Consider the following 27,659-nt stretch of genomic DNA (forward strand, 5'->3'; position numbering starts at 1 on the left):
ATTTGAAGGGTTAGGTGTGACGTGTTTAAAGGTTCATGCGAAGGCGCTTCGCGCGGCGCGTAACAGTATGGCAGTACTGCGCGGGAGTGCATTCATTTACTATAGATATTATGATGTAATATTTTAGTTGGGATGGATCCTGCAAGATATTCGTTGAATTACTGCACACATCCCCCTTAGGACCCGCGGAGCGCTTGAAGAACGTCACCCCATGTCATATAGTCACGATTTATTTGTTGTTGTTGCTGTTCTTGAAGAATGCAATATTGCGTGGATAATTCATGTTGATATGATATATGATGTTGGATAAGCATGTTGTTGCGATGAATGCAGCAAGACAAACATTTTTGTCAAACACGGGTTCATACTTGTTGGTTTGACATTGGTTGTCTCCCATCCGCTCTTACGTATATTAGCCCCTGCGCGACGGCGAAGAGTCCCACGAACGTAGACCGGTATACCTGCTCGGACATTGTGAGGTTGGCCGAACGTCCGAAGAGGAATCAGCTAACCTTGGCTAACACCTCCTCAACAAATTACCATAACGAAACAAAACCTGAGGAATAGTGCATTACTGCGTGTTGAACAGTGGCACCATGCATTTTCCAGGAACAGTGCACTCAAGTGATGTCCCAACATCATCCCTTTCTTATCTCTTCCACAAGAGCAATGGGGCAGTGTATAGCGCCATAACGGCGGTGAATGGCCCACTATAATCCAAGCTGGGATGCATCGGGGACGTCCGCAGGGCACGGACATCTATAGGATGTTTGCTGCTTGCGATTACGACTGTGGATTCTTTCTGGATTCAAGCCAACCCAAGTACAGTCTAGCCGTCTTTTGTGAAGTCTTTGTGTAACTACACTGGGTATGCACTTTGTTCTTTTATTTGCAAATTTGCACATGTACACCGGTAATACACTCGCAGACATAACCGCAGCGACTGCTATAGCAACATCTGCATCTAGACAAATGTTTGGAGCAAATTATTTTGTCAACAGGGTTTAACCTTGAGCAAGATGGAAGCGTCTCGGTACAGGCACACAAAATGTCAGATGCAAGCGGGGTGATTGCCCTCAGTGATCGAAATCAGGTTTGAATGCAAATGTTCACGGTACCGAACAGCTAACAGCGAGTGAGTCATCTGCAACATTATAAATGTGTTGACGTATAGGTAAGCATGTCAAGACGTGAGTCATACTCGATGAATCGTTCCGGCATTTTTCCCGGTGTCGGTATGGAGTATCTAGCTAACTGTGACAGCTTAGCCAGGGACGAGAATTAGTCGTGATTCTTTGAGCGAAAGCGCGCAGGAACATTCCCAAGAACATTTACCACCGGTCTCCTGTCGCACTCGCTTCGTTTTATAAATAGGCTGAAATACAGTCGTCGTAATTTAGCGACCGTTCACAATCAGCTGGCGAAATGAATTCATCTTGTCGCACTCTTGTAGCCTGCAGTTCGCCATTAAACTGAACACGTCAACGCGTCCATGTATGTGTTGACCTATAACAACAACAACAACAATCAACAAAAAGAAGAAGATAATGCGAAGAATAGTTGTTGTCGCAAGAGAGAGAGAGAGAGAAGGGGGGGGGGAGGAAAAGGAAGCAGAAATGCACTCAAGTACAGCAACAGAACAAATTCAATTCCAGAACGGAGACCGAAACCAAGAAAGAGGTCTTTTCTCTGTTGACTTTTTGTTTCTACATTTTTCATTGCCGTTCTTTGCAGCAGGGCTGCGTGAAGAGCAAGAAGGTACCCCTGGGACACCAGAAGCCTCGACGAGGCGAGAGGGTTATGTGGGAAAACGAGAAATACAATGAAACGACACGAACACAGAGGGCGTGGGATTGGCGAATCTTTTCTCGCCATATATTAGGGTAACGTTTTTATGAGAGTCAACCCAGTCATTGCGGTCGTACGTGGTACAAGAAGGCGCGTGGAAATTCACTTGCCAGAGTAGGAACTCAGCTGTACCGCAACAAGGAATGATGCAATTTTCAATCATCATTTAAACCAATGGCACTGGATCCACAGCCGTGCATAAAAAAAGGGGGTCCGGCCATTAAGGGGACCTGCCTACACCTGGGGCACCACTCGTTCTTTGAGGAGCCTGGCTAGTCACCGGCCACAAATACAGCTCGGTATTATTACGGGCTACACAAAGTTATGCCTCACCCTTATTTACTGGGCGCCACCACGTTGGGGACCAACTGGAATGGTTTGGGTTGAAACCGGTGTCGCTCCCGACATAGCAAAACAATGGATTAAGCGGCCACTTTTATCAACGCCATCTGGATGGGGAGAGGCATGCCGGGAAGACGCGGGATTGTAGAGATCTAGAAGAAATCGTTGCTGTGGCAGAACTGATTGGCCGGGAGAGCGGCAGAACGGCTTATTTATACACCTTCGTTCTGCTCCGTTGCTCGTTCACCAATTATGGCTGTAACCGCCCTGGATCTCAAATTTCGGCCGGCATCATTCCTTCATTTTTTCATCACGTCATCTCATCGTCGTCCAGTCGTCCCACATAAGTGAGGCCAACAACGGCAAACCGGTTTTCGTCACCACCACCACTTCCATACACCCTCGTACAAACCTCGTAAGAAACGTAACATAAGAGTTACAACAATGAGAGTTAATACTAAGAGTTACATACAATGCATGTGAACGTGATCAAACAAAAGTACGAGAAAAGTACGTTAGATCAGCGGCATACCTCACATTACTTTTCACCGCGACCGCCAGGTGCATGTTCCGGTGTAGGTAAACACAAGTTTAGACACTCCGTACTATCTTTTGCACGTAGGTTATTACAGTTGAAGCGAATCTTCATGCAGAAAGGCGGGTGGTTCACGTATAGCAGCGACGGATACGACTCTTCGAGCTAGCTGGTGGAAATACGGGACGAGAAAAGAGCTTAGCCCAAAAGCGTTGCGCACAGCGCGTTAACTCCATCCCAGCGTAGTCTTATCGAAACTACGAGGCATGGAGTCGAGTCACGTTTAATGTTCTGTCGTAGATGCTGCTTCAGTGATGCCAGTTTTAACTGGTCTGAACTCGCATAAAAAACATGCACTGTAGTCTTACTATGGGGTATCTCACCATGCGTGAATCTGTGTGAATGTCTCGAAATTGTGTGCACTATACGCATGCCACAAGGCAGGTTACGTCAAGTATAACGCTTCCGTACATAAACTTCATTCACAACTCCACGTACACAAGCCCATCATTTATTCAGAGTACTCTTTTGTGAGTTCAATGCTACAACAACGGGAACCTTTCTGCTCAATGATATTTAGTTTTCTTATACACAAGTATAAACCAGAACATTGGTCGAACATATCATGCAGGGATAAGGCCGACCGTCTCATACCGGTTATGTCAGAAAAAGATAATTATAATAATAAAATTACGTATCTAGCAACAACGTGTGGCGGTGGTCGCCATCCTGTCTTTAACGTTTTGCTAGGTCAGTGTGCTCGTCACCTGGGCTTACAGCCTTGTGTACTAGGGTTAAAGCCGGTAACGCCCGTTTTTGCTACCCGATTTGCAGAATAGTTGCTTCGGCAAAAAAAAAAAAAGAAAAGAAAAAGAAGAAAATAAAGAAACGAAAACTCCGAACGACGCAAAGCGCTGCACATTGAGGGAAACTGCATGCTCGGCACCTCGTATTCATGCGGAATACAGCAAGTGTGCTCTTCTCCATTTTCTATCCGATATCGCTCGATTTTATATCTCCTCAAAATATAAAACCGGATTTTTGCCCCGATTTTCGAGAGAACATCCAACGCAAATGCACACACATACAAGCAAGCAAACAAACAAACTGTATTTAGGGAGTGACTTTTTCGGGTTAAATGCCTTTCTCAGATTCGGGGGGTAAAAATCGGGTGCTAGTTTTAAATCTGTAATTCGGGGAGAAATCGGGCGGTGATTGTGCAGTCGGGTGTTATAGGGTGCTTTTGTTTCTCCTCTTGTCTGATTGATTGATTGATTGAAAGAAAGAAAAAAAATAGGGATTCTCCTCTTGTCTATTAAGTGCCTTCCTAATCTCTCTCTCTCTCTCTTTGCGGGACAGTGTCTTGACACACGTGGGTGTATTGCTGGGAAAGATCCATTCTTACAGGTGTCACAGGTGGCGACCTTTGTTCGTCTTCAGTGTAAACGTCACTTAAGGATCTCATAGTGACTGGCATTCGGGGAGAAATCGGATTTAACCCGAATTGGTCAGAGCTCAGTTCGGGGTGGAATAACCTGGCGGAATCGGGTTTAACCCGAAAAAGTCACTCCCTACGTACATTCCCGTCCTCTTTGGCGCGTTCCCGTTCCAAACCTTGGGGACCCAAAGAGATGAGAGGTGTCATCACCGGGCATTGCACAGAGCACTGTGGGCATGCGCAGCGGCGACCCCTTATTTGTTTGGGGTCCCAAAGCGCATGAGCGACCTATCCTAAAACTATCGTTATCGACGCGATGTCGGCTTGAGAATAAATAGAAAACAGTAAAAATAAATACGTAAATAAAAACACAGCAAAAAGTATCTCTCGTTGTAATCAGTGAGCTGACACATTCACCTGTAGGTCGCTGTGTGAGGATCTTATATACAACGTAACAAACAGCATTGCTAAGAGCGTGAGCAAGACAGGACTGGCTGTTGTCCGTTCTTATACTCATGCGTGCTATGGCGTGCTACAGGTCCACGCTCATATGGCACCCCATATTATACGGTCCAACCTGGTTTAACTTTTCAAATATACATATGTATATATATATATATCAACAGAGTGCTCTTAAACAAACTGGATGCGGTAACGTGCTGAGGCAGTGAATAAACATTATAACGAAAAAAGTGATTGATTCCTAGTATGGTGTAAATGTCGAACAACGGGACGGGATATACAGTCGACAGGTTATCACGATGCGAGTGGAACCTGCATTGATTCAGACACAGAGTAGACCAGTTCAACATTTTCTATGAACTACTGGAGGCATTCATTCATTCAGCTATGTACACTATATTTACATAATGTGCATGTAAATACAAAGATCACAGTGAAGACATCAACACCCTTGTAAGACACGCAAATATATAAGTACATACAGGCTGTTTTTCTCAGAAACAGCACGTGCAAAGAGGATAGCAACAAGAAGCTGCAATGGTGGCACCGTTCATTCAGTCACTCTAGCGTGTAACGCCGTCAGTGTTAAGGGCATTATGAGGATAGATGACTGTCGTGGAACACCCATTAAAAGAACCCTGTAGTTATACCGTGCAAAAAAAAAAAAAAAAAAAATGCATTCACGGCGCGAAATTTGAACGGCAAAACTTCATGATCAAGTTTCATACCCGCTGTTCAGCATATAAAAGTGACCGCATTCAACGTATTTCATCCAAGTTCATTGTGGAACAATGTTGGGCTTTGGTTCTCCAACCTACCTATATATCTATGCGTGATCTGTAGCAACACTTTATATGACTATATATGCTGTTTATCTGTACGCGATATACGCTGTAGAAACGTGGGTGAGTGACTGCAATCTGACCGCCAAATAACGCGGCATGAACGACTACTGCTACTCGACAGGCTAAACAAATGCGAAAACGTTGAAACCTACAAGAAGAAGCTAGTGGACGCTAAGTGAATATTGAATATAAGATGCACCTATGTGGTCCTGGTCTTTGGTCTCAGTATACCACGACCTACTAGAGTGTAACGAACATGTCATAATCGGCAACCCCTATGAGAAGCCCGTCCGCACGATCCGCTAAGGGCGGTACTCATCAGCCCGCCAGACTTACACAATGATTGGGCAATGGGAATTTGAATTTTGAAGGCGCAGAAGCGGATGTACGATTGCCGTAGCAGACGACAGCAACAACTCTTATGAAAACGCGTTGAATGATGATGATAGTCAACTTTAGAAAGAAGCAACTCCCGTTGGACATCCACCGCTTGCATACAAAAATACTAAGGGAAGCTGAAGTGGAAAGTATTGCAGAAATTGAGGAAGTAATAACCTGGCCGATGAGTGGCGCCACCGCTAGCTTCCAAGTGCGGCGCTGGGAAGGGGTGTCTATGATAATGGTCGTTATAATCTAGTATGTCGTGCTCAGTACAAGTATCTTACTGGCGGGGAATCTTACAAAATAGTTTTCTTCGCCTCAAACTATAGTGGGGGCCTCAGGCCATGCATGGGCACCTTAAAATAGAAAGCAAATAAATAAATAAATGAATACTAGTGCCACATACTTCACTTTATCATCGTGAAGGCTGCGATCTACGCCCGACTCTGCGGAACAGGTTGAACTACTCGATGAAAAATCTTAAATTACGAGCCCACACACGTGACGCAAGCAATGCGGCACAACACGCACCATGGCCGCTATATATACTGCAAATGATCACGCCGGTTCCACGATGCAATTAACCAATGTCATAAAGAGAATACTTATTACCTACCTTTCCCCCACTAAGAGCAATCCGTACAGTGTTATTACACATTAATCCCGACACAGTGCCGTTACGCAAGGCCTCCCCCCCCCCCCCCCCCAAATCCAAAGTAAGGTAATGTGCGGGATAGCAGCATGCGGAGAGGTTACGCAAGAGCAAGCAGCTAATGCATTGCCAACTATACAGCGTGACTCGTTTCTACAGAACATGGCTTCACTTTTTTGCTGCGAATGCGCGTGTATATAAATTAGCTGACGTTGCAACATTCTGTTATCAATCTCGCAGAATCCATATATCCACCGCTTGGGTGTAACAGTTCCGTTTGGTCATGTGTTGTATAGTTGTTACTGGGTGACGGGAACACAATCCTAGCCAATCATCATTCAGTCTCCTGCTTTCAACAAATCAGGAGCCAGAACCATGTCATTAGGCATGCTGGTTGCCCTTACGTGTAAAAGTACACTCCCGCTTTTAACACCTTCGCCCCAATCAAATGCCATGGAGCCACCCTGCTCCAAACCTGTTTTTACTTTTTTTTTCTCAGCTAAGACTTACTTACTTACAATTACATTAACCTATCTGTTTCAACAGTATATTGTATATGCATAATGGCGGCCTCACGATTTTTCGGCTAAAGGCAATGTCTCTTTCCAAAGTAGTCGAGAAGAAAACACAACGGGCAGGTCGTCGCTAATAAATAAGTATAGCCACGAAAGTACAATAGATAGGCATTATATATATATATTAAAGCATAATAGTGTAATATAAGTGCGTGTGCGTGCATTTTTTTCTTTATAAATCAATCAATCAAGTGCGTTTAAGTGCAAAAATATGCGAGTGAGCTGATGTCTGCTTAACGATGGCAAACTATCCCTGAGTTTGGGGGGGAAAATACCAGACAGACACAAACACACCACAAGACAAGACAAGACAAGACTAAAACAAACAAACAAAGACCGTGTTGTGCTGTTCGCTTCTCTGTTCTATTTCTCTTTCCTCTAAACATCGGGATATGTTGCCAACGTCAACTAAGGTTGAAGAACCGTTAAATTACACCATAAGCACACTTCACACTGTCATAATGAAGTCAAACGTTTAATGAAAAATAATTTATCCTGACAACTGTACTAACCTTGCCGAACGTTAGTTTTCAACGATTCCTTTCCAGGTAAGCCCGCAATCTGATGGACATGTATAATGAATGATATCGTCAATGATTTAAAAAAAAATCCCTTGGCACGTTGTCGGGAAATATAGTGTAATATGAAGAGCTTCTTCCGCAAATGTTGTTACACATGTACATGCCAGCGTGGTGCAGTGGTTAGAGCACTTGATCGGCAATCGCGAAAAATGGGTACGACGGTTCCGACGGTGTCCGGATTTTATTTCACAGAAGACTACTTTTTTTTTTTTTTGAACGTTTCAACGCTCACAGACAGTGGAGCGTTTGTGTTGTGTTTGTCTTTCTGCGTGCCCGCCGCAGCTTGGTTAATGAGAAGAAATGGTGCACGCAGCTGTCCGCTCGGTTCCAAATTTTCTCGCTACCGTCATCTGATACAGTAGCAGAAAATATTAAGACGTAACAATGAGTACGCACGTACTTTGCGTGCCATCTAGTCTGAACTCTGAACAGACGGTTGGCGCCGTACACAAAATTAAAGGAACTGGAGTCTTTGTGATAGCAGCGCGGAAACGTGCCACTTCAGAGCATGAATGATTAAGAGTTGTACAGCGAGACAACGTAGTCGCGAAGCAATTCAAGTTTCTCTACTGCGCATTATAACGATTCTTCCTTTTCGGCCGACGTGCGATTCGTCGGGGGATAATAATATATTCGCACTTATATAAAGTAATGAAAGAGGCCGAGAAAAATGCGCTCCATTGATGCCGGTTCTGTCGTGAATTAGATAAACGAGCAGGCGATAATCTCGCTTTGTGAACAGCTCTATATACGTGGATGCATTCCGAAACTCAGACAAGAACGGCGCGAAAAAGAAAAAAAAAAGAAGAAGAAAAGAAAGACGAAGAAAAGAAAGCTTACTCGGCTTTTATCCCTTGCTTTCCGCGCACATGAATAGAGTGTGTAGGGATCGAAGGCGGCTCGACAGCGCCAAACAAATTGATACGTTGCACGGTTGGATGATTCAAGTACGTGCCTGAATGCTTTCAGTGCCTGCGCGAAGCTGTCAGACCCCCTCCCACCCCCTTCTTTTCAGAAAAAGGAAAATAAAGAAAAGCTAACGTTTGCCGAAAAGACGGGCCTCCTTGTGACACTTTGCATGTACGCAACGTGGAAGAAAAAGACCCTACAGGCTTTTCAAGAAATCCAAAGAGGATGTTATACGATGCAGTTCTTGGCGTTGAAGGGGAAGTTCGTCTCTACGATCTAAGAAGAAGAAAAAAAAAACAAACGAGAAAATGAAAAAGAAGAGAGAGTAACTATACAGTCCTTTGCGTGGCTTCCATTGCATTGCCACAACCAGTCCCTTTCAGGACTAAATACAGGAACGTTTATGCAAAGCTTATGGAGTTTTTGCAGCGCTGTGGAACAAATTTCAGGGTCAGGGACAAAAAAAGAAAAAAAAAAGGGGAGTAACTGACAATCTAGGGGCACTAAAAGCTGCAATTACTTCGTTATTTATTACTCTTTTTCTTAAAAAGTAAAACGCAATATCTCGTCCGAGGCTGACGTTTAATCGAATAAGATAAACCTACTTCCAAGCCTAAACCTAATATCCAACTACCTAATATAATAAATAATAAACCCAATATCCAAGCGCTGCTTCTGCTGATGATGATCATCATCATCGTCATCAGCGCTAACCCCAAGCGCTAGACCCAATATCCAAGCGCTACTTTACATCAACTGCAATGTCCTTTTTTTCCTCGACCTCAATTACTGTCATTCCGAGAAGATTGGAAGGAAAGCAGCACAAAATGACGGAGCAGTTTTGTGAAGCGAACATCTACAATTGCAGAAGTTGCACCGACACTATAAAACCCATCAGACAACACAAACTTCCATCTCCGAGTGCCGTCGTTATACCGTCATCAACGTACAATAATGTTCAAAGGCACACGACTGAAGTGTCGGTCAGCGAACCCGTCGTATAGTAGTAGCAGTTTCGATGGCGTGAAAATAATGACCGGCCCCGGAGCACATCCAGCACCTCTAACCCTATAGGGCCGTCTGGGTCACAAACAATGGCGAATCCGCTCCAGGAAACACTAGAGAACGTATAATGTACAAGTAACGAGTACAACATTAAATCGTTTCTGCTCCAATAATTTAGAGTAGCAGAAATAATGGGAGCCGCTGTAACGAGCCCAGTGGTGTATGAAGTCGGAACCGCCGCTACGAATGAAAGGTGGTTTTGGTAAGCAATCCAAAAAACGAAACCTGCAACGGAAGAGTGGAGACGGATAAAAGCGGTAAAAACTTATTTTTGGCACTGACGAAATTGTGCTATTCGAACACTGTGTTGCTAAAATACGATCATGTACGGAAGCGCCTGTAAATAAATTTAAATCAGGTAAGATTCCACAATGCCCCGAATAATGCTATTATGCTAACAGATGCTGGCCTTTCTCCATGCTGCTTCAAGGAATTCACTCGAAGTTACAAAGTTACTTTGGAGAAGTAAATACGTAGTTAGCTTCGAGTTAATTATTACATAATAGACACGTGTTAAGTTAATAAGTTTAAACTGTCAAATCTGTAGGCGTGCCTTTTGCTTAGACGTTCCCGAGTTGCATTGCATACCGTTATTGGCCAGGTACAGCAACTTCACAAATACACGTATCTCGCCGCGGGCAGAGGCTTTTCAGCATGAGAGGGAGCATATGGAATTCTCGATGCGGCCAAATAATTTATTTTCCCCATTTTATAAAGTGCCCCTCACCGTTGGAAAGAGCCGCAAACGCTACCTGCATGCTGCAACAATTGGTTGATTGATTGATTGATTTTTTTTTTTTTTTTACGAAACGAATAAACGCTAACTGTTCACATCTGCGTTTCCGAGTGCACGGTCCAAACTAAATTCATAACCTTCATCATGCAGGGCAGCACAAGACACTGCGCACGCGCTGCCACCGCGCGCAGAGCCAACGTCGGCCAGATAAAAATACGCGACGTGGTCTTTAAGAGTCCGCCAATCACGACGTGCTTTCGGCTGCCGTAGCTAGGGAGACGCGCTGTCAACAGACGCGCACGTATCCACAGGGAGTCACAGAAAGCCAGTGCTTGAAATCGCCTGCGCGGATCGGCTAAGCGACTTCGTCTGTTCACGTGACGAATGAGTGAGTGGATGCATTAGGCATGTTTTCCGTATCTCGGTGGCGTTGGTAGAGTCCCAGCCCGATAAGAGTGAAGAATGTGATTGTTCGTGGGTTTAACGGTCGCCCGATAACTATGATCATGACTTCACGATGCGAAGGAGAGAAGCATGAGGAACAAAAAAAATGTAGCTCGCCTTCTTTTTCCGAAACTTGCAACTTACATCAAGTGACTGTGGCAAAGTAAAAGAATCAAGTTCCTAAAAAAAAGTTACAGGCACATAAAAGAAAATAGTTCTGCAAGTAGTAGCTTAAAGGGCGAGACACACATACAAAGAAATGCGCGGACGGCGACATGGCAAATGACCGACAATCCCTGGGACATATGTCACTCAGGACCGCCGTGAAGCTAGAACAGCGTGGCCAGAGGTACATTCGCTTACACTTTATTTAACGTAACGAAATTTGTTCACAAAATTAAAGGCAATAAACGAGAACAGTTCGTTTCTTATTTAATTTGTCTTCTAATACGCAGCACGACGAAATTAGCCACTCGTTCCATTCCGAACGCACACGGTCCGCCATCTTTTCTCGGATCCAACACACGTTTACATCTACCAGAGAAGCAGCATCATTGGGAGCGCGGGTATCTAAGCGGTTTTGTCGCACTGGTGACTTGTCGTATCGAGCTGCTGCGACTAAAGTATAGGGGGCGCAGCTAAAGCGAAGTATAGAGGCTTAATTAGCTGCGACGACCCATTTCGCCAGAGTCCGTGGCAGGATGCCTCGCGTCGCGACGCGTCGGGCGACGTGTCGCGCATTTTGTCGTACATGTGTTTCGCCCATAAAAGAAGTTACCCATATATACCGACAGAAGTGGCGCAGGAAAAACAGAAACAAAAAAAAAGAGCCGCCAAAGACGCAGTACCCGTCAACTTTTCCGGCCATGTAAGAACCACAATAAAATATAGTACGAAGAGAGTAGATGCTGCGAACACTTTTTGTACTGTTTTTGTTTTGTGGTCCTTCGGGCTTTATTTTGTGCCGTAAACGCATCATCGTGAGGCGCAGTTTTAGTTTTACGATCTCTCAAATAAACGTGTTGGGGCTTAAATCCAGCTGCCATTAAGCGGCACAGGGCTGTAAAATGCCAGCCCCGTACCTACGCAGGAACGGCACAACATCTAACGCGCAACTGGTCGCCTACAACTATTATCGGCTCTATAGTATATATGCATGAAAATAGTGCGAAAAATTTCCATAACGTGTCTTCTCTCAACAGTGGGCAAAGTAGTAACGCGGAGAACCACTTTGGTATACCCTGTCTGTGACCGGACATCGGCTCTCCGTATAGGTATGTTAGAAACTGTGAGATAACACTACATATAAGTGCACCACGTCCACAAACCGGGGTGGTGCCACACACACAGATTGGCACGGCTCACTGAAAGTGGTGTCGAAAGTGGTGAAATTGTCCACAACTTATTTACAGTGGTACGTACAGCGCTCGCGTGTTGAGTATATAGTTTCAGGGAAGAGGGGAACACTACTATATGCACTAGCAAACTTAATGTCGAAATAAATGAGCAGTTGACGCAGGGGACTATAACAGTGTATACAAGGTGACCGGCAGATCAACAAATCACGACTGACTGCCTTTAACACGTCGCACAGCTGCGTAGAATTTCGTTACGTGTTAGAGGCAGTGGGAGTGTAGAACGGTTCATCTGGCACAGCCAGCAAAAACACGTCCGTGGACTCTTCTTGAAGTGCCAGAACAGCATGTTTATCTCTGCACAACACTGTTGAACTTCCTGACTTCAGAAGCGACCCGAGACATCTGTCATCCCTTTTCCCTTGGTCCCAGAACCAGGACTAGAACACACTTCACTTAACCAGGATCGGTCCTGTTTATGAGCTACCGCGTTGAATACTTATGCACGGGCAACGGCGCAAGGATGACACCGATGGGTGTTTAAAAAAATAAATAAGAAAGAAAGCCGGAGTGAGCCTGACATGATTTCACCTTCTGTGACATTCGTGTATCAGAGCTTGGTGCTCCCTTCAATGGTCGATTTAGAGCTCAGAACGTAGCTGACGTCGGGAGGCGGCTTCGAAAACCGAAAGAGCCGGAGAAATGTTCCACGGATCTCCGAGCTGCAGAGACAGTAGACGTAGAAGTTCATGGCAAAGTTTGCCATTTCCATATCGTTGGCGATTGCCCTGAACAGCTGGAACCCGTAATTTTGCTCTTTATCGTCACTTATGAGAACGGTGAGCACGGCAGCCGGCGTCATGCACACACAGAACATGATCACTATAGCCGCGAGCAAGATGACCAGACGCTGTTCCTCCTGGAACTTAGACGAGGCCGAGTCACTGCGGCTATTGTTCATGAGCTGCTTGCGTTTACGCATAAGACGCCTGAAGGTGAGTATGATTGTTGTATTTAACACAGCCACGACGAGCACGGGCCCGATCCGCACCAGGACCTCTTTCATGAGGAGGTAGACCTTGAACGCCGGATGCCGCGACACGGATACGTTGTCGCACGGGACGTACTGAGTCCCGTTGAACTCCAAACTCCACACTGCCACGGGCGATTTCTGAAACGCGACCGGAACGTACAACAAGGCGGCAGCGACGTACGCCGTCACGATAGCCAGCCTCGCCCTGCGAGCGTTGTGGAACTCCCGGTACCGCGTGGGCAGACATACGGACCAGTACCGGTCGACTGTGACGGCAATGACTATGAAAACACTGCTGGCCATGAGGGCGTTCACCAGGGGCATCTCCAAGTGGGCATAGTAGAACGCAGCGGGATAGGATCGTGGCTGAATGCCGTGCAAGCGCAACATGGACAACACAGCCACCAGCAGGGTTAGTAGGTCTGAAGTAGCGAGCCACGTCAGGTATACGAACGTCACGCCCTTGAGGTTGGGACGCGTCAGCACCACGAGGTTGATGAGGTTTCCGATGATGCCCAGGGCGATGATGACGAAGGAGACGACCCCGTAGGCGACGAACTTGAGCGTGTCGATCTGCTCCTTGAGTGCGGCCGCACTGGGGTCCAGCGGGCGCTGGGGCTGTTGGGACTCGTTGAAAAAGAGGTTGGGGCAGACCACCATCACGAGACGTCTGAAGAAGAAGAAGAAAAAAAAACGACAGCATTGGTTACACCAAACGTTGCACTATATATACTCGTTATAATTGCGCACAATCAGGAATAAAATCGCTCCCAATCCCACGTACATATTTCCTGCATGCCCCTATTTGCCCAAAAGGACAATTCACTACACACTCTAATCAACTCCCTACGCTTAGCCCGTTTTGGGGAATAGTCATGTTCAACCTAAGAATGGCATCTTGGGAGCTGTAGGCCAATTATGTAACGCATGATCGTCACGTTGAACCATGGAAATCATTATTGTGAGGCATAAACATGAGCAGAAATAATGACTATTCGTATAATGTTTGAAACACTATACGTTGTCTTCAGGTGATCAACTGTAGGGAGAGAAAGATGAACAGGCTATAGATGCATTGCCACAACCATCCCTTAGTCCCTTCGAGGACTAAATCCCAGGAAGTTTTGGGACCCTATTTGCATTGCTGGAAAGTAGCCTTCAGGGTCATGTGACTAATGCGGGGAGTAATTGCAATGGAGGGAACCAGAAGCTGTAATTACTCCTTCGATTTCTGGGAGTGTAGTTCTGCTTCCGTGTAAGCAACACGCTCCGTGCAAAATTTAGAAGGACGGTCGCATACATCCAAGCCCATTTCGAAACTATCATGGTGTCATTTTATTCCTTGTGCCCCTGTCCCCCACTCCTTACTGCTGTCCTCTCTCCATCTGTCCACATCCTAGGCCGCTCATAACCACCGTTGCTTCGCGGCGCAAACACGGAATAAAAAAAAAGTTCCTTTTGCATCACTGACCACGGTACCGAAAAATCCCGCGCGATATAGGGTCGTAGTTTCACTGACAAGTGCGGACGCCGGATGTTGAGCGTACGTCAGAATTGCCTCCCTGGAAAAATGAGGAAACGTCACTCCCTAAGAACCAATGAGGGCGCGACCTTGAGATGAAGGAATGCCGCTGCCGCGCGGGCGTCTCACACAGCAATGTGGCGCCGTTCACCTCTACCCGCAGCCCACTCACTCCTCCGCTTAGAGAGTGAGGTCACGCCGCCGGAGCCTCTGCAGGTGCGGAAGCAGCGCTCAACTTTAAAATTCGTTTATTTAATTTCGGTCGAAAAAAAGACTAACCCCGTAGATCATCGGCCGATACCGAACGTAGTGGTATCGGTTATCGTCCCGCTTGGCTAGCGTACGCTAAAAGTGTGTGTGATGCTTGTTGCGAAAGTGTACCTACATTTTTCCTTCAAATTACCAGCTAGCAGCACACATCACGGAAGTTAGAGCGCCCGACACAAAGCACTTTGTGGACGAGGGTAAGGACCCTAGGCGCATAATGCGGGCAATTTCACGGCGGGATTAACAACAGACACGCAGTGTATGCAATTTTCCTGGGACGCGGTCTGTAACAACACAGAACACAGGAGTCGGGGAAGACTTTGTGATTTTCATACTTAGCTATATGCTTATTCGAATTACGACTTCGCGGCAGTAGCGTGGAAATCCGCCGCTGTCTGGCTTTTCGACGACAGCCACATTTCTAAGGAAACACCCGACACGACAAAAGAATAATTCTCGTGTGGCGTCATCGTATTCCCATCATGAGTGCAGGGGGGACATGAGGCAGAAAGCCGAGAGAGGCACAGTTACAAAGGGTTACATATTCCCGTATAAGACTCTGCGTTTGGCTCGTGCGGTTTTCTCTAGCGACATAATCACACACACACACACAGAAACCAGGCGCTGAGCAGTTATAACCAGCGGTGCAACACCGCAGTACAGCTAGCTCACGCAATTTCGTACCGCGCTACTCCACATAAAAACATATAAACATAAACATATTACACATATGATTAGCAGGATACAATTTTTTTCTTTTAAAAATCAATCAATCAGGATACCGTGCATCCGAGATCTTTGGCGCACGTGAAAAAAAAATAAATAAATAAAAGCCAGGTGGTCGAAATTATCCGCAGTGCCACCTTGCGGCCCGTACAGTATGTCGCCACATATTTTACGTGAAAATCTACCCCAATCATCACATTAGCAGGACTGGAAGTGCCCGAGAGCAACCCGCCGCTCACAGCCATTATCAACATAAGCTACACGGGCCCAGATCGACACGTTACACGGTGGGCTTTTTTTTTGCTGTTGTTGACACAACGACACGGCATATACACCGTGGTGGAAATGAGAGCCCATACGTTTAACGCTATATACTGCGGCTAATGCTCTCTCCGGACGTCGTAATTATGGGCTCGTAAAACAGAGTCATTGGTTTGGAAGCAAAGCGTGGGGCGGTAAAGGCAATTACGCGTATATGTCCCGTTTATGCTTGCGCAATCTGCACGAGGCACATCCACAAAGTTTGCAAATATTGGCGCTGCCGGATCGCGGTCGCCACTGCGAGGAAGTCCATTCGTTCACTGGCGGGTCGCGGACGCCATTTTGAGACGGTAAGGTTCCACGCCGAGACCAGGAGGTGATCGGGGATCGAATCTTGACGCCGGCTACGCTGTCAGGGTGTCTTCCCTACGAGTTTTCCTCAAACAAATGTCGGCACAGTTCAATGTGAAGTCGGCCCATGACGCTAGCCGACTACGGTAATCAGCTCCATCACCACCACCTCCATGACCACCACCTTGAGACAGTAATACACCTGCGTTACACGGACAGTCTTCAATGACCATCGAAACCGATGTGCATTGAATCAGGGCCGTTTGTGGGGAGAGTTTGACCATTCTTTGATATTTTGCCGCCCGGAGATGACGCCACCGTGACGTAAGACACGTCATCGCTCCGCCCATCCTGGTCGGAACGAAAGGCGAGCCGCGCCGACTATAAAGAAATCTTGTCTCTTGAAAATCTTGAAATTGATTGGTCCCTGGCCACATCCAGCCCACCAACGCTCGACCCTCAAAGCTCTCTTCACCTTTCTGGATGCCATACGACTTCGATCCTTATTGTAGAAGGGGCTTATCATTTCATTCCCCGCATCACCACCACCAATGGGGTAGAGTATCGCCCCCTGGCGATGAAACTTCCCATACATCATCTCCTAATAAAGTTGTTGTTTGTTATAGGGCCGTTGTTTTTCTTGGGAGTGTTACGCACATCCTTAGGAACTGAACGTTGTCGATGGTTACACCACTGAGAGAGAGAGTGAGAGAGAGAGAGAGAGAAAAGCCGCCACTGTTGTCTAAAATACTGCCCATAGCTGAATGTTCACCTGTTAACGACAGCAGCGGACTACGAGCCGGCTCAGCCGGGATCGCCTTGCACTAAGTGCTCGCAGGGCTTTAAATCGTTTGCGACAGTCAAGTGTGTTCTACTGACTGCCAAAAGTCTCATCGTCGGGCTGTGCGTGAAAGTCTTCCGTCTTCACTCGGCAGAGATTTCATAACAACGGGTTGTTCCACTTTCGCACCCACGGGCACCACCTTGTTATAGACGGGTGACACGCGTTACCCCGCGGCTGTATTATAGCGCACCGTGAGGTAATAGCAGGCACTTGTCTCTCATAAGCATGCCCAACACGAGGCACTAGGGTCTCTGTGCATGCTCATCAGACGAAAAGCCCCGGCTTGACTTGACCGCCCCTCGTAAAAACGGGACATGACGGAATCACTCGCTTGGTCGTAAATGTGCCCTTGTCGTGGGAAGCATTTTTTTTTTTGATACCCATAACATCAAGGCAGTTGCTAACTATAAGCTTTATCCAACGAACGACACGTCATGAACGGTGACGTTTCCAGGAAACATGACCACGCACGGATAGCGCTCGAATCGCGCGAAGTATACCCTTCGTCGTAACCCATGTAACTCCCAGGAACATGATAGCTATGTAACATACCGTAATTCGGATGGATGAATTAGGATATCCAACCGGAGGCGATGACTTCGAAACTGTTTTGGCAACCCCCTTTCTGTAACATGTTAGATTATACTTTGTTATAATAATGTGTTGTATAATTTTGTACCGCGTGCGTTATGCTACACCCGTGTTATACCTTTATCTCTGTATATTCCTCAAGTCTTTCAAGCCCCTCCCTGATGTAGTGCCCCAAGAGCGCTTTCAAAAAATAAATGAAATGAAATGAAACACACATCGAGTGAGAGAGAGAGAGAAAACGAGTGAATGACTGAGTACCAGACCGATGTATAGTGGTGAAACGTTGCATGCTGTTCGTGCATGATATTCCTGGGGATACATCTATACAACGGCAGGTCCGGCGGTCACATCACGCAAAATGGATATCCGTGTGCGCTTTGCCCGATATCGGTTGAATAGATTCGTAATGTCCAGTGTTACCCCGAGAGTGTTTTTCACGATGACTCTTAATTAGGTCAAACAGTTGCAGTACTGAACTTTAAAATGAACTCGAGCAGAGAGGCAATGTTAAAATGGAAGCGGCGGAGAACGGTCGTCCCACCCTCCTTCATCAGAGCTTTTAATGGGACCTCTTTTTTACGTACACATTCGGAGCTTTGTATATAACCCGGGTCTCGACATAAAATGAATGCGCTCTTCCTGCCCATCATGTCAGTCCCGTTTTTTTTTTACTGTGATAGTGTGTGTTCCAGACTTTTACACAGATAATGATTATACAATTTTTGGTTCTACATGAATCTGCAAATATGAATAGTACACCTTTCAAGGCACGTAAAAGGTCACGCATATGCCTTCTTTGAAAGAGTCGCATTGAACAGGGGCTGCATTTTGCGTTGCTCTGCAGTTAATGGTAATGTAATGAAAAACAAAAAACAAAAAAAAAAAGCCGGGGATGTAAGTTTCGACGAATTCGAACTGGTTACCCTTAGTACGCATACACACAGAAAAAAGTACAGAATACATACGCATACATACAGAAAGTACAAACAGATGAGAGATGATGAACAGAGATGGAGAGAGATGATGATGGAGTTGAACATGTAGTTCAAAAGTTTCGACCGAGTGAGTGTAAAATGTCGGAATCAGCGGGGGCACACTACATTAGCACATTCAGCGAGTCATAGAATGTCCATAAGCTCGGCTGTATGGAGAAAATCTTCAAGTGCCCTCACAGCGCCTTGCCGGACGACGGAGGACCTCACAGTTTCGCGAAGTCGAACGCTCGAGAGTGCACAGGAAGTCCACACGAGAGAGGCTCGCCTCTAATACAATTACTGGCCACGTGTTCGTTGAAATCCCTGACTGAACTTGAAACCAGTATTACTCATTATTACTCAAACGTCTACATCCGGGCACAACATGTTTTCGAGTATTGCTCAAACCCGACAAAACTCTATACCGGTTAGAGCTCCGAATACAGCTATGGAGGAGTATCAGTTACTATAATGCAAGCTACGCACCACCGGTGACCGTCATGTGGTGGGTTGCTTCACCAACGCCCCTATGAATTACACAAGGTAACGATTTGTTTACAAGGTATTTTCGTCACGCCTCGATAACCAGAAGCTAAGCCGCGTGTCACGAAGACAAACCCGCTCTTTTGTCTCTTGATAACCTCCTCGCGCTCGCTACATTCCCCACACAGGATTGTATTATGCATGGGCTGCTGACTCCTCGACGAAAGAAAGAAAGAAGCTTCCTTCATACTGTATATTGACACTGTGTGCCCGTATGAAAAGCAGTCGCCGCGTATACTAATAAAGGCAAGCCCGGTATCGTGCTCTATTTCCATTCCTTCCTCCTTCCTGGCCAGAAGAATGAAAAAGAAGGATGCCGCCAAACTCAAACAGATTGCGGAGAATCAATGGAAGAACTTTTCCCCTCCGGTGTCGCCCACTGGCGGATTCATCACACCACCGCAGCCATGCCCAGAGGAACTTCTTTGGGTGTTATATGCAAATGATGCAGGGACCGCATCGGTGGTACAGGCGAGCGAAAGTTTGTAAGGCACGCTTCATCATTTCCGGGTGATATGCCCGTACCTTCGGCTGACCGCCGCCGGCACGGGAGTGTTTGGTCCTTGATGCCGCGTGGTTTGCATAGCGGGACGCCGGTGCTTAACGGTGTGGAATAATGGAAGCAGCTCCTGTGGTGGCTCGCGGAAACACGTCGTCAAAAAGGAACTCTCGAACGCTGCGCTATTACAGATATCGCTTGCGCGCACACAACCCCAACAACACCGAATATCCTCTGGACGTACGAATAATGTCCTAACGGATTCGTACGTCCAACGGATATTCTGAGGACATCCATCGAACGTACGAATTGGTTAGGACATTATTCGTACATTCAGAGGATATTCTGTGTTGTTGGGGCCTCCTCCATAAATCTTCCATTTCTGGTTACTGCGTATCGCACGCAATAAATACCTAATAGTGAGTCTCAGTGCATAGCACGCTATCACCTTTGCGTACGTACTGGGTAGCGTTGGCGGTCCTGTGCACGCGCGAAACATAAAGAGAGCTTCGCGCAGTGCGCGGAACCGCCACGCTGTTCCTTACGTATACGCAAAGGCGATAGCATATGATGCACTAAAACTCAATAATATGTGCTCTTGCAGGTTGGAGGTTTTGCACACCCTTCTAGAAACCCCTTCCCTCCTTCGTACAGCCCGTAAATGAATGAAGATGCTGACGTAACACAGTGACGCCAGCGAGCCCTTCGTAAGTAGCCCCGCGCCGTGTCTGCAGCAGTGGAATTTTCAGGGAGAAATGACACTCCGCGGCTGCTCGCCACGCTGATGCTACGCCACACGGATCTGACTACGTCACGCTAGGAGATCGGGCCAGGCCTCAAAGACCGCGGCGCAGCGCTCTTCTTCGTTTCCAGGGAGTTTCTGTAAATTTAATTGGCCAGTGAGAGACAAGACATCGCGCAGCTTGATGAATGAAGCATGGCTTCGAGCGGTGCTAAATGCTCATTCCATACTCATTTAAATGGGCGGTGCGGCGTATTAAAGGGGCGGTGCGGCGACCCCCAAATTGTTTTCATCTGCGGCGTGTTCTGCAAAGAATAAAATGAGTTCCTGCGTAAGAACGACGGGAACACGTGACCTGCAGCGCGTGCGCCTTTCCGTTCAAAAATCATCCACTCTTGCAAAGAGCGCATCGGAGAATGAGGGAGCGTCGTGACGTAGAGTATTCCCCTGGCACGTGACCCGTGACGTACACCGGTGCGACTCAAGCGCGCTTAAGTAGCGCAGGAGCTTAGAAGAACGAAACAAAGAAGAAAGAAAGAAATATACGCACAGGGCGAATATTTCGCATGTTGACTCCTTATGGATTGCTTGACCAATGGGACAGGGTTTCCAGCCATGTTAAATGTCACCTGACTGTTTTCGATTGTTATTGCATAACGCCTTGCAGCGCAACTACGCGGCACAGAGTAGACATGTTCAACGGCGGGCTTTCTGCATCCTCTTGAACGTCTTTGCCTCTTCGCAGCACGAAGCATAGCATTCGACGGCCATTATCCCACAAACAGCCCACAATGAAACGTCTCACGTTAGAAACCGCTCATAAGTGCAGCGCGTTAATACGTCTGCAGTGCCAGACTCCAGCGCTCTTTGAAAACATCGCTGCGTGAGAGGAGTGAACACCGGGACATTATCTTTCAACCGAGTACGTCCCTAGTGCTCATGCAGAAGTACCCTCCTTCACTTTCTTTACCATGGCTCCTTGGCTTTATGTTGCCATTAGTTTGAAAGCGAGTTGGAATAAGCGTCCTTTTGTGTAGGGCAGTTTCTTGCCCCACTTCACCTTTCTCTGTCTATGATGGGGGGAAAAGTGGAGAGCGTTCGTAATAGGAAATGCGACCTTTTGTTCCCGGCATCGAAGGATAATCAAAGCGGTTCTCTTTGCATTGCATGAAGTTCTACTGTAGAGTGTTCGAACACAATTACCCTTGAAATGGAACATATCTCTGCAACCGGACCTTAAGAATGAACATTTGCGTCTGACCCATTAGGGCGGCGTGTTTCGATACGAGATGTCTGGCTCATAGTTTAAATGCATTTGCAATTGAATTAAACGGACGAGAGAACTGCTTCACCGCTGCGAGAAATGTATAGCCGTAAGAACACCTCTTTACAAAAGCATGCGCCCCCATATGGCGCGCAAGGGCTCATGGGAACTTATAGCGCCTTAGTGCATTACAAGACGGACAGAGGCGGAGGTAGAAGAAGAACAACAACATTCCCGGCGTGCGCAGCAGCAGCGACAGCCGGGGTAAACCGTAACCGAAGCAGACGACGGAGCCGTGTCGCTCAAAGTTCCCATGCTGCTTTGCGCCGCGCGCATATTTTGTAAAATCGACTGTTGTGACTACACTGTGGCAGCCAATAAAATGTGCTTTCATGCCTCCGTTGCTTCATTCATGCATTTCCCTGCATGTGCGATGCGACTGTGTATTTCTTTTCAGTCGGCCCTCGTACGAAATAAATTTAAATTACGAGCTAGAAAACTGGTGGCGAAACCCAGCACTACTCGACACCGGCGGGTTTCGCTGCCATGAAGATTTCTAGCTCGTAATTTAAACCTATTTCGCACCCTAGCTAGCTAGCACCTCTTATATCCACTGTCACTATCATCCATCTTATCTCCGCTCGCTGTAGCGCAGTGCGTATCAGCTGATCCTTTCGAAAACGACGTCGGATGTCAGGGCGCTTATGGTTGCCGTACGGAATGATGCACGATCCCACCCCCACCGAACACCTCTGGAGAAGATTTTCTGCTGCAATAGCCGGTGCACCGCCCTGGAAAACGACAATCCAACATTATAAACTAATAAAGCCAACGGCGACGCCGGAAAATCCAATTAGAGCAGAGCGCTACCCGGTGCAGCGGACGTGTAATACTGTTAGAACGTGTCAGCGTAAATCACGCATGTGCGCTTACGTGATAATTCCGCCAGGCGGCGTTACACGCGCTTGTGAGCGCCGAGGGGCTTAGGCGTTCGTTTGAATGCGTGCTCAAACCCGCTTTCACGAATTATTATTATTATTATTAGTAGTAGTAGTATGTTTTCCCTCTTCTTCATTTAATTTCTGTGGTCGTATAGAGATAAGCCGTGCACAAGATGCTGTTGCTGCATTTCTGCGAAATTGTAAAGGCAGTGAATAATGCGAAGAACGGAGATGATTGCGCTTTTACACACAGCGTGGTGTCGGCACAAAACAACGAAAGTACACGAGGGAAGTATACGTCGACTGTGTTGGAAGATGTGAGCGTTCCTTTAGACTTTATTACCTCTATGCGGGACAGCTTGGCTTCACAATGATGTTTGTCGCCCGCAATGTTTGCTCTGATACTTCTTTCGTGCCCAGAACAAAAGTACGTTTGCGTCACCACTGATAAAACAAAAGAAGAGATAGGAAGAGGTGTCTCTGCAAAGCAGGGCACACACGATACTCCTCAGAAGTATATTCCTGGAAGAGAAAATCGCATTAAAAATTATAAATTAATACAATTATTACCACCGAATTAAGTTAAGGTCACGTCCCGTGCACAGCTTCTACGCGTAGTAAGTAATTAAGCGTAAGTAAGTAAGTTAAGTAGCGTAATAAAGTAACGAATTTCCTAACGAAATTAATCTAATATACTTGGACATCACGAAGACAAACGTGGATGAATATTACATGGTGTCCCATAGCTCAACGCGAGCCATTTTCTTTTTGCCGCCGACTAGCTTTTCAACTCCCTTCTCTATGTATACACAACGGTATTCGCTTCCTCCTCCCTCGTTTCACTTTTGTGTCCGCAGGCGTTCACTGTGTACACATGATCGATGCGGCATGGTTTGTTCTTTCAAAATGCCCCACAGCGTAACGCTTGACGCGAGCGTTTTTCAATAGAATACAGCTTTTTCTTCTCCCGGTGCTCGCTCTGTGCAGCAAACGACGTTTCTCTAAACCAATCAGCGCGCTACACCGTAACGACGCCAAAGCGATCCGGGTGGCTGGTTCCAGGTTCGTTCATCTGCTCATCGTAGGCACCTTTCGAATCGTGGCCGACTCCGAGTCGGTTTCACAGACGCCCGTTAGGAGTCACAGGGGTGACACAAACCCGCCATTGTTGTAACTGCCCTCAAGCGGGCGCTTTTGGCAAAACCGCCATCTTGTCCTGGTCGCACGTCATAGAAAACGTCATTTTGAGGTCATGTGACTTTGTTTACATGTCGTTTTGCCGCTTGCCGACATATTTCCGTCGTCATAACGCAAAGGGATGAACGTATTTTTTCCAGCGTAAGGTATATGAGGTGCTTCTTCCGCAACATGGTAGCCCATTTTTTTTAGTGAGTCTTAATGTGCGGTCGTCATCACATCTTTGGAAGTCGTCAACAGTAGGAGGCAAAACTGCGCGTCTTATTGCGAGATTATCGAATAAAAATAATTACCGTGATCGAAAAACATCCAAAATGCTGCACAGAAACAACAACCGCATTGTTTACGAACGGTTTGGCCGCCGATCACGGGCGCCGCCATCTTTATGGTCACGTGTGCCTTGACGTTTGCTGTGACGTGCGACCGGGACCTGTCCAGGATGCATTGCGTTCGCCCAGCACGTTTCCGTCTACGGAGCAATAAATTGGATGTCACCTCTGTGTTAGGAGTTGACCCGCGATCAAGCATCCCCCATAACTTGAAAACACGACTCAAACACTCTTGCTCCAACGTTAGCTAGCGTCACTGGAGTTCACCTTGCGTCACTAACTATAGTCTTCTCGAAAAAGAAGTGAGGCTGGCTTCAAGTTTAAGGGACGCATAATGTTGGTTTCAAGTTAATTCGCGTTGGTGAAACCGGGCGCCGTTGCAAGCAGCTCTACAAACACAACCGTGGACACCTTCATTTTCTTCTTCTTCTTCTCTTCTCTGTGCTATCGTTCATGTGCACGCCCTTATACAAGTAACTGCACAGCGATGATACCCGTCAAAATGAGGAAGTGCGTCAAAGCGTTGGTCAGATGCGTCAACAATTGAAGTGACCTCACCGGCACCGCGCAAGCAAGGAAATGTCTTACTTTTTTTATTATTATTACGTGTTAGCGCCGCGAAGCAAGTGTGGCTAAGCAAGGAAATGTGCGCACATTATTGTGGTCCTTGACAGTCAGCTAAGGAAAATGAATTGTCATACAAAACGAGTGTTATAAATTGAAGAACTCGTTATTGTTTCACAGTTCTGCGTCGCGATTGCACCTACACAGAAGGTTTGCGGTACTCTCCTCAAGTCCCGAAGTCCCTCGATTTTTACGAGAAAGTCCCGGGGGTTTGGGGACGTGAATACAGCTGGGATACCGGAATTCGGTACATCGCGAACCCCAACACTATAGTCATTCCGTTCATTTCTATAAGCTGAACCTAGAGTCTGAACACATAGCGGAATTCGCCATAAAAAACAAAACAAAAAAGAAACAAAAACTAGACAAGACAGGCACCTACCAATGGTATTTTGGTCAAATTCTTGTCAAAGGTGTCACATGGTGGGAGTGCAATCGTAGTCCATCCAGGGCTCGGCGTAACATTCACAATGACGCTATTGAATGCCGACCAACACACGATACGGAGTTAGATAAAAACCTGCAAAGAGAAACGGACACACATGCAGTATATGTATACTGAACAAACACGCGGATAATAGGGGCACAGCCAAAAGCAAAAAAAGAAACAAAAAGTGAAAGAGCGCAATCAAGACGCACGTACGAGCGAAGATTGAGCCGAGACAATGACACCCCATAGATTACCAACCGGTGATATGGAATGTAGGAGCTGTCGCGTGTATTATAATTACTGGCAGTGATGAAAGGATGACGGTATACTGCAGATTATTGAGGTTACTTATGCGGTATAAGCAGAGACACTCTATTCATCACTTGCTTCTTGGGGGGCAGGGCGGTTTATTAAACAACTTTGGCTCACTTGGGAGACAAAGGGGACGAGAATATGAGCTCGGAAAGGATCTTCCTTATAGTGGCTCCCGGCCATCTTTTGAGAAGAAGAAGAAGAAGAAGAAGGATGAAACAAGAAGAGGGATGGAAATTCTTTGTGGGCATGATTTTAGAGAACCGAGGTTTGCAAAACAAACGAAGGAAAAAAATGAAATGAAATGTTTTCAGCGATGTGTGTCGCGGCCTCAACGTGGAGTCGGATTGTTTCGGCGCGTATATTAATCGAGTCGGATATATAGAACCATTTTAATAATTAATAATTGGGGGTTTACGTCGCGAGACAACTGAGATCATGATCTGTCACCTCAGTGACCTGCCGTAAGGTCACCGCCGGACAGGCTTCAAGTGTTGCGGTGCCGACTTTCCCGCAAAACTTTTAAAAATGCAGGTTGACACCGACGCGTGTCCCCTTCTTTTACACTTATTCCGGATAAATGAATGCAAAAGTAACACAACCTCCCTATGGCATGTTTATGAATCTTTCATTACAAAAAAATTCTTAGCAAATTAGTTATAGCTTTTCAACAATTTTTATGAGCAATACTGGCAACGTAAGCTGGTGCGCCACGAAAAATCTGGTGCACTTTCACGCTGTCCTGGTCTGCGCTAGCACTCAGCCTTCGTCGTAGTAGCCTCACATTAATGTATTCTGAGCCATAAATTCTCATCGCCCACTGGGGATCGAAGGAAACGACCTCAGTTACCGCAGTGTGTCTTCATAACGCGTTCGTGCTGCAGATAATATGCTGCGCATACACGTGAAATACGCATAACGATCGGATTGAATTGAATTGAAAAAAAAAAAAAAAAAAACATGACTATGCAGCCTCCATCAACACTTTGCTAAGGCGCTTAGCCTTTAGTTCGATCGACAATTCGCAATCACTGAATTGGATCGAATTGATCTACGCATTACCGGATTTTCGCACGAACCACACGCTCACTACTGGCCGGCTTTAGAGCGCTCCATAATTTTTATGAAAACAAAAAACAAAACCAAAAGAAAACTACCAGAGCAAAGTAGATGCCATCTGTCCAGTTGAGTTATATGGCCATGCAAACATTCTCGAGAAAAAAAAAAAGTATGTAACTACCAGATCACTAATTACCTAAAATTTATTAACTCTTTAATTAGGGGATTTTGCGCAAAAGGGAGAAATCAGAACGAGGGATAGTCCTCGTTGAAAGCCATTCCATGCTCAAAAAACCCTCAAACGCGCACGAGTATTGAAATAGGCATCGCTGATTTTCGCTATGCAAATGAGCTAAAACAAGTACGCACGCACATGCTCTGGCGCAGAAATGTCGCGACCTTTGCCTTATCTGGGTCGGAGTCGGACAGAATAACTGGCCGACAGATTAGCGCCTACACCAATCAGCTCCATCGCTCAAAGGCACGTGGCCCTCTCACGTGGACTTCCTGCCGCTGTTTCTACGCTCGAAAAGTGCGTAGTTCTTGTTTCGGCTAATTTGCATAGCGAAATTCAGCGATTGATATTTCTATGCACGTGCGCGTTCAAAGCTTGCTATCTCGCCCGCTCTGCTATATCGCTTTTGCGCTAAATACCCTAATTGAAGAGTTAATTAATGAATTTTAGGTAATCAGTGATCTTGTAGTTACACTTTCTTCGAGTGAATATGCCTTATATATGATTTATATGCCGTACCATATAACTCCACTGCAAAAACGGCATCTATTTTGCTCTGATAGTTTTTGTAATAAAAATTCTGTAACGAATAAAAAAAACACGCTGTATATTCGATTTGGAGGAGACATCGGTTCAATCCGGAATTCCAATATAGAATTCCAAATTATACCCGGAACAATCAAGTTTACTATTCGCTTCGGCATTAGACAAAATCCGAATATTCTCACAGCGCCAGGAACTCATCGT

General features: G+C 46.3%; 1 protein-coding gene across 2 annotated transcripts in view; it reads right to left on the reverse strand.

Moving 5' to 3' along the window:
- Positions 1-11,163: 11,163 nt before the first annotated feature.
- Positions 11,164-27,659, reverse strand: part of LOC135368822 (tRNA methyltransferase 10 homolog B-like) — a 245,823-nt gene continuing 229,327 nt past the window's right edge. Inside the window, exons 2-3 of one of the 2 annotated variants that reach the window (XM_064602350.1) lie at positions 25,259-25,396; positions 11,164-13,871 (exon numbers count right to left, since the gene is read on the reverse strand). In XM_064602350.1, coding sequence (XP_064458420.1) covers positions 12,779-13,861 — 1,083 coding nt within the window. In that variant the 5' untranslated portion in view covers positions 13,862-13,871; positions 25,259-25,396 and the 3' untranslated portion in view covers positions 11,164-12,778. Of the gene's footprint in view, positions 13,872-25,258; positions 25,397-27,659 lie in introns of those variants that run through there. The other variant, XM_064602348.1, reaches the window with a different exon arrangement.

The sequence above is a fragment of the Ornithodoros turicata genome, chromosome 9 (genome assembly GCF_037126465.1).
Source record: "Ornithodoros turicata isolate Travis chromosome 9, ASM3712646v1, whole genome shotgun sequence".
Lineage (NCBI taxonomy): Eukaryota > Metazoa > Arthropoda > Arachnida > Ixodida > Argasidae > Ornithodoros > Ornithodoros turicata.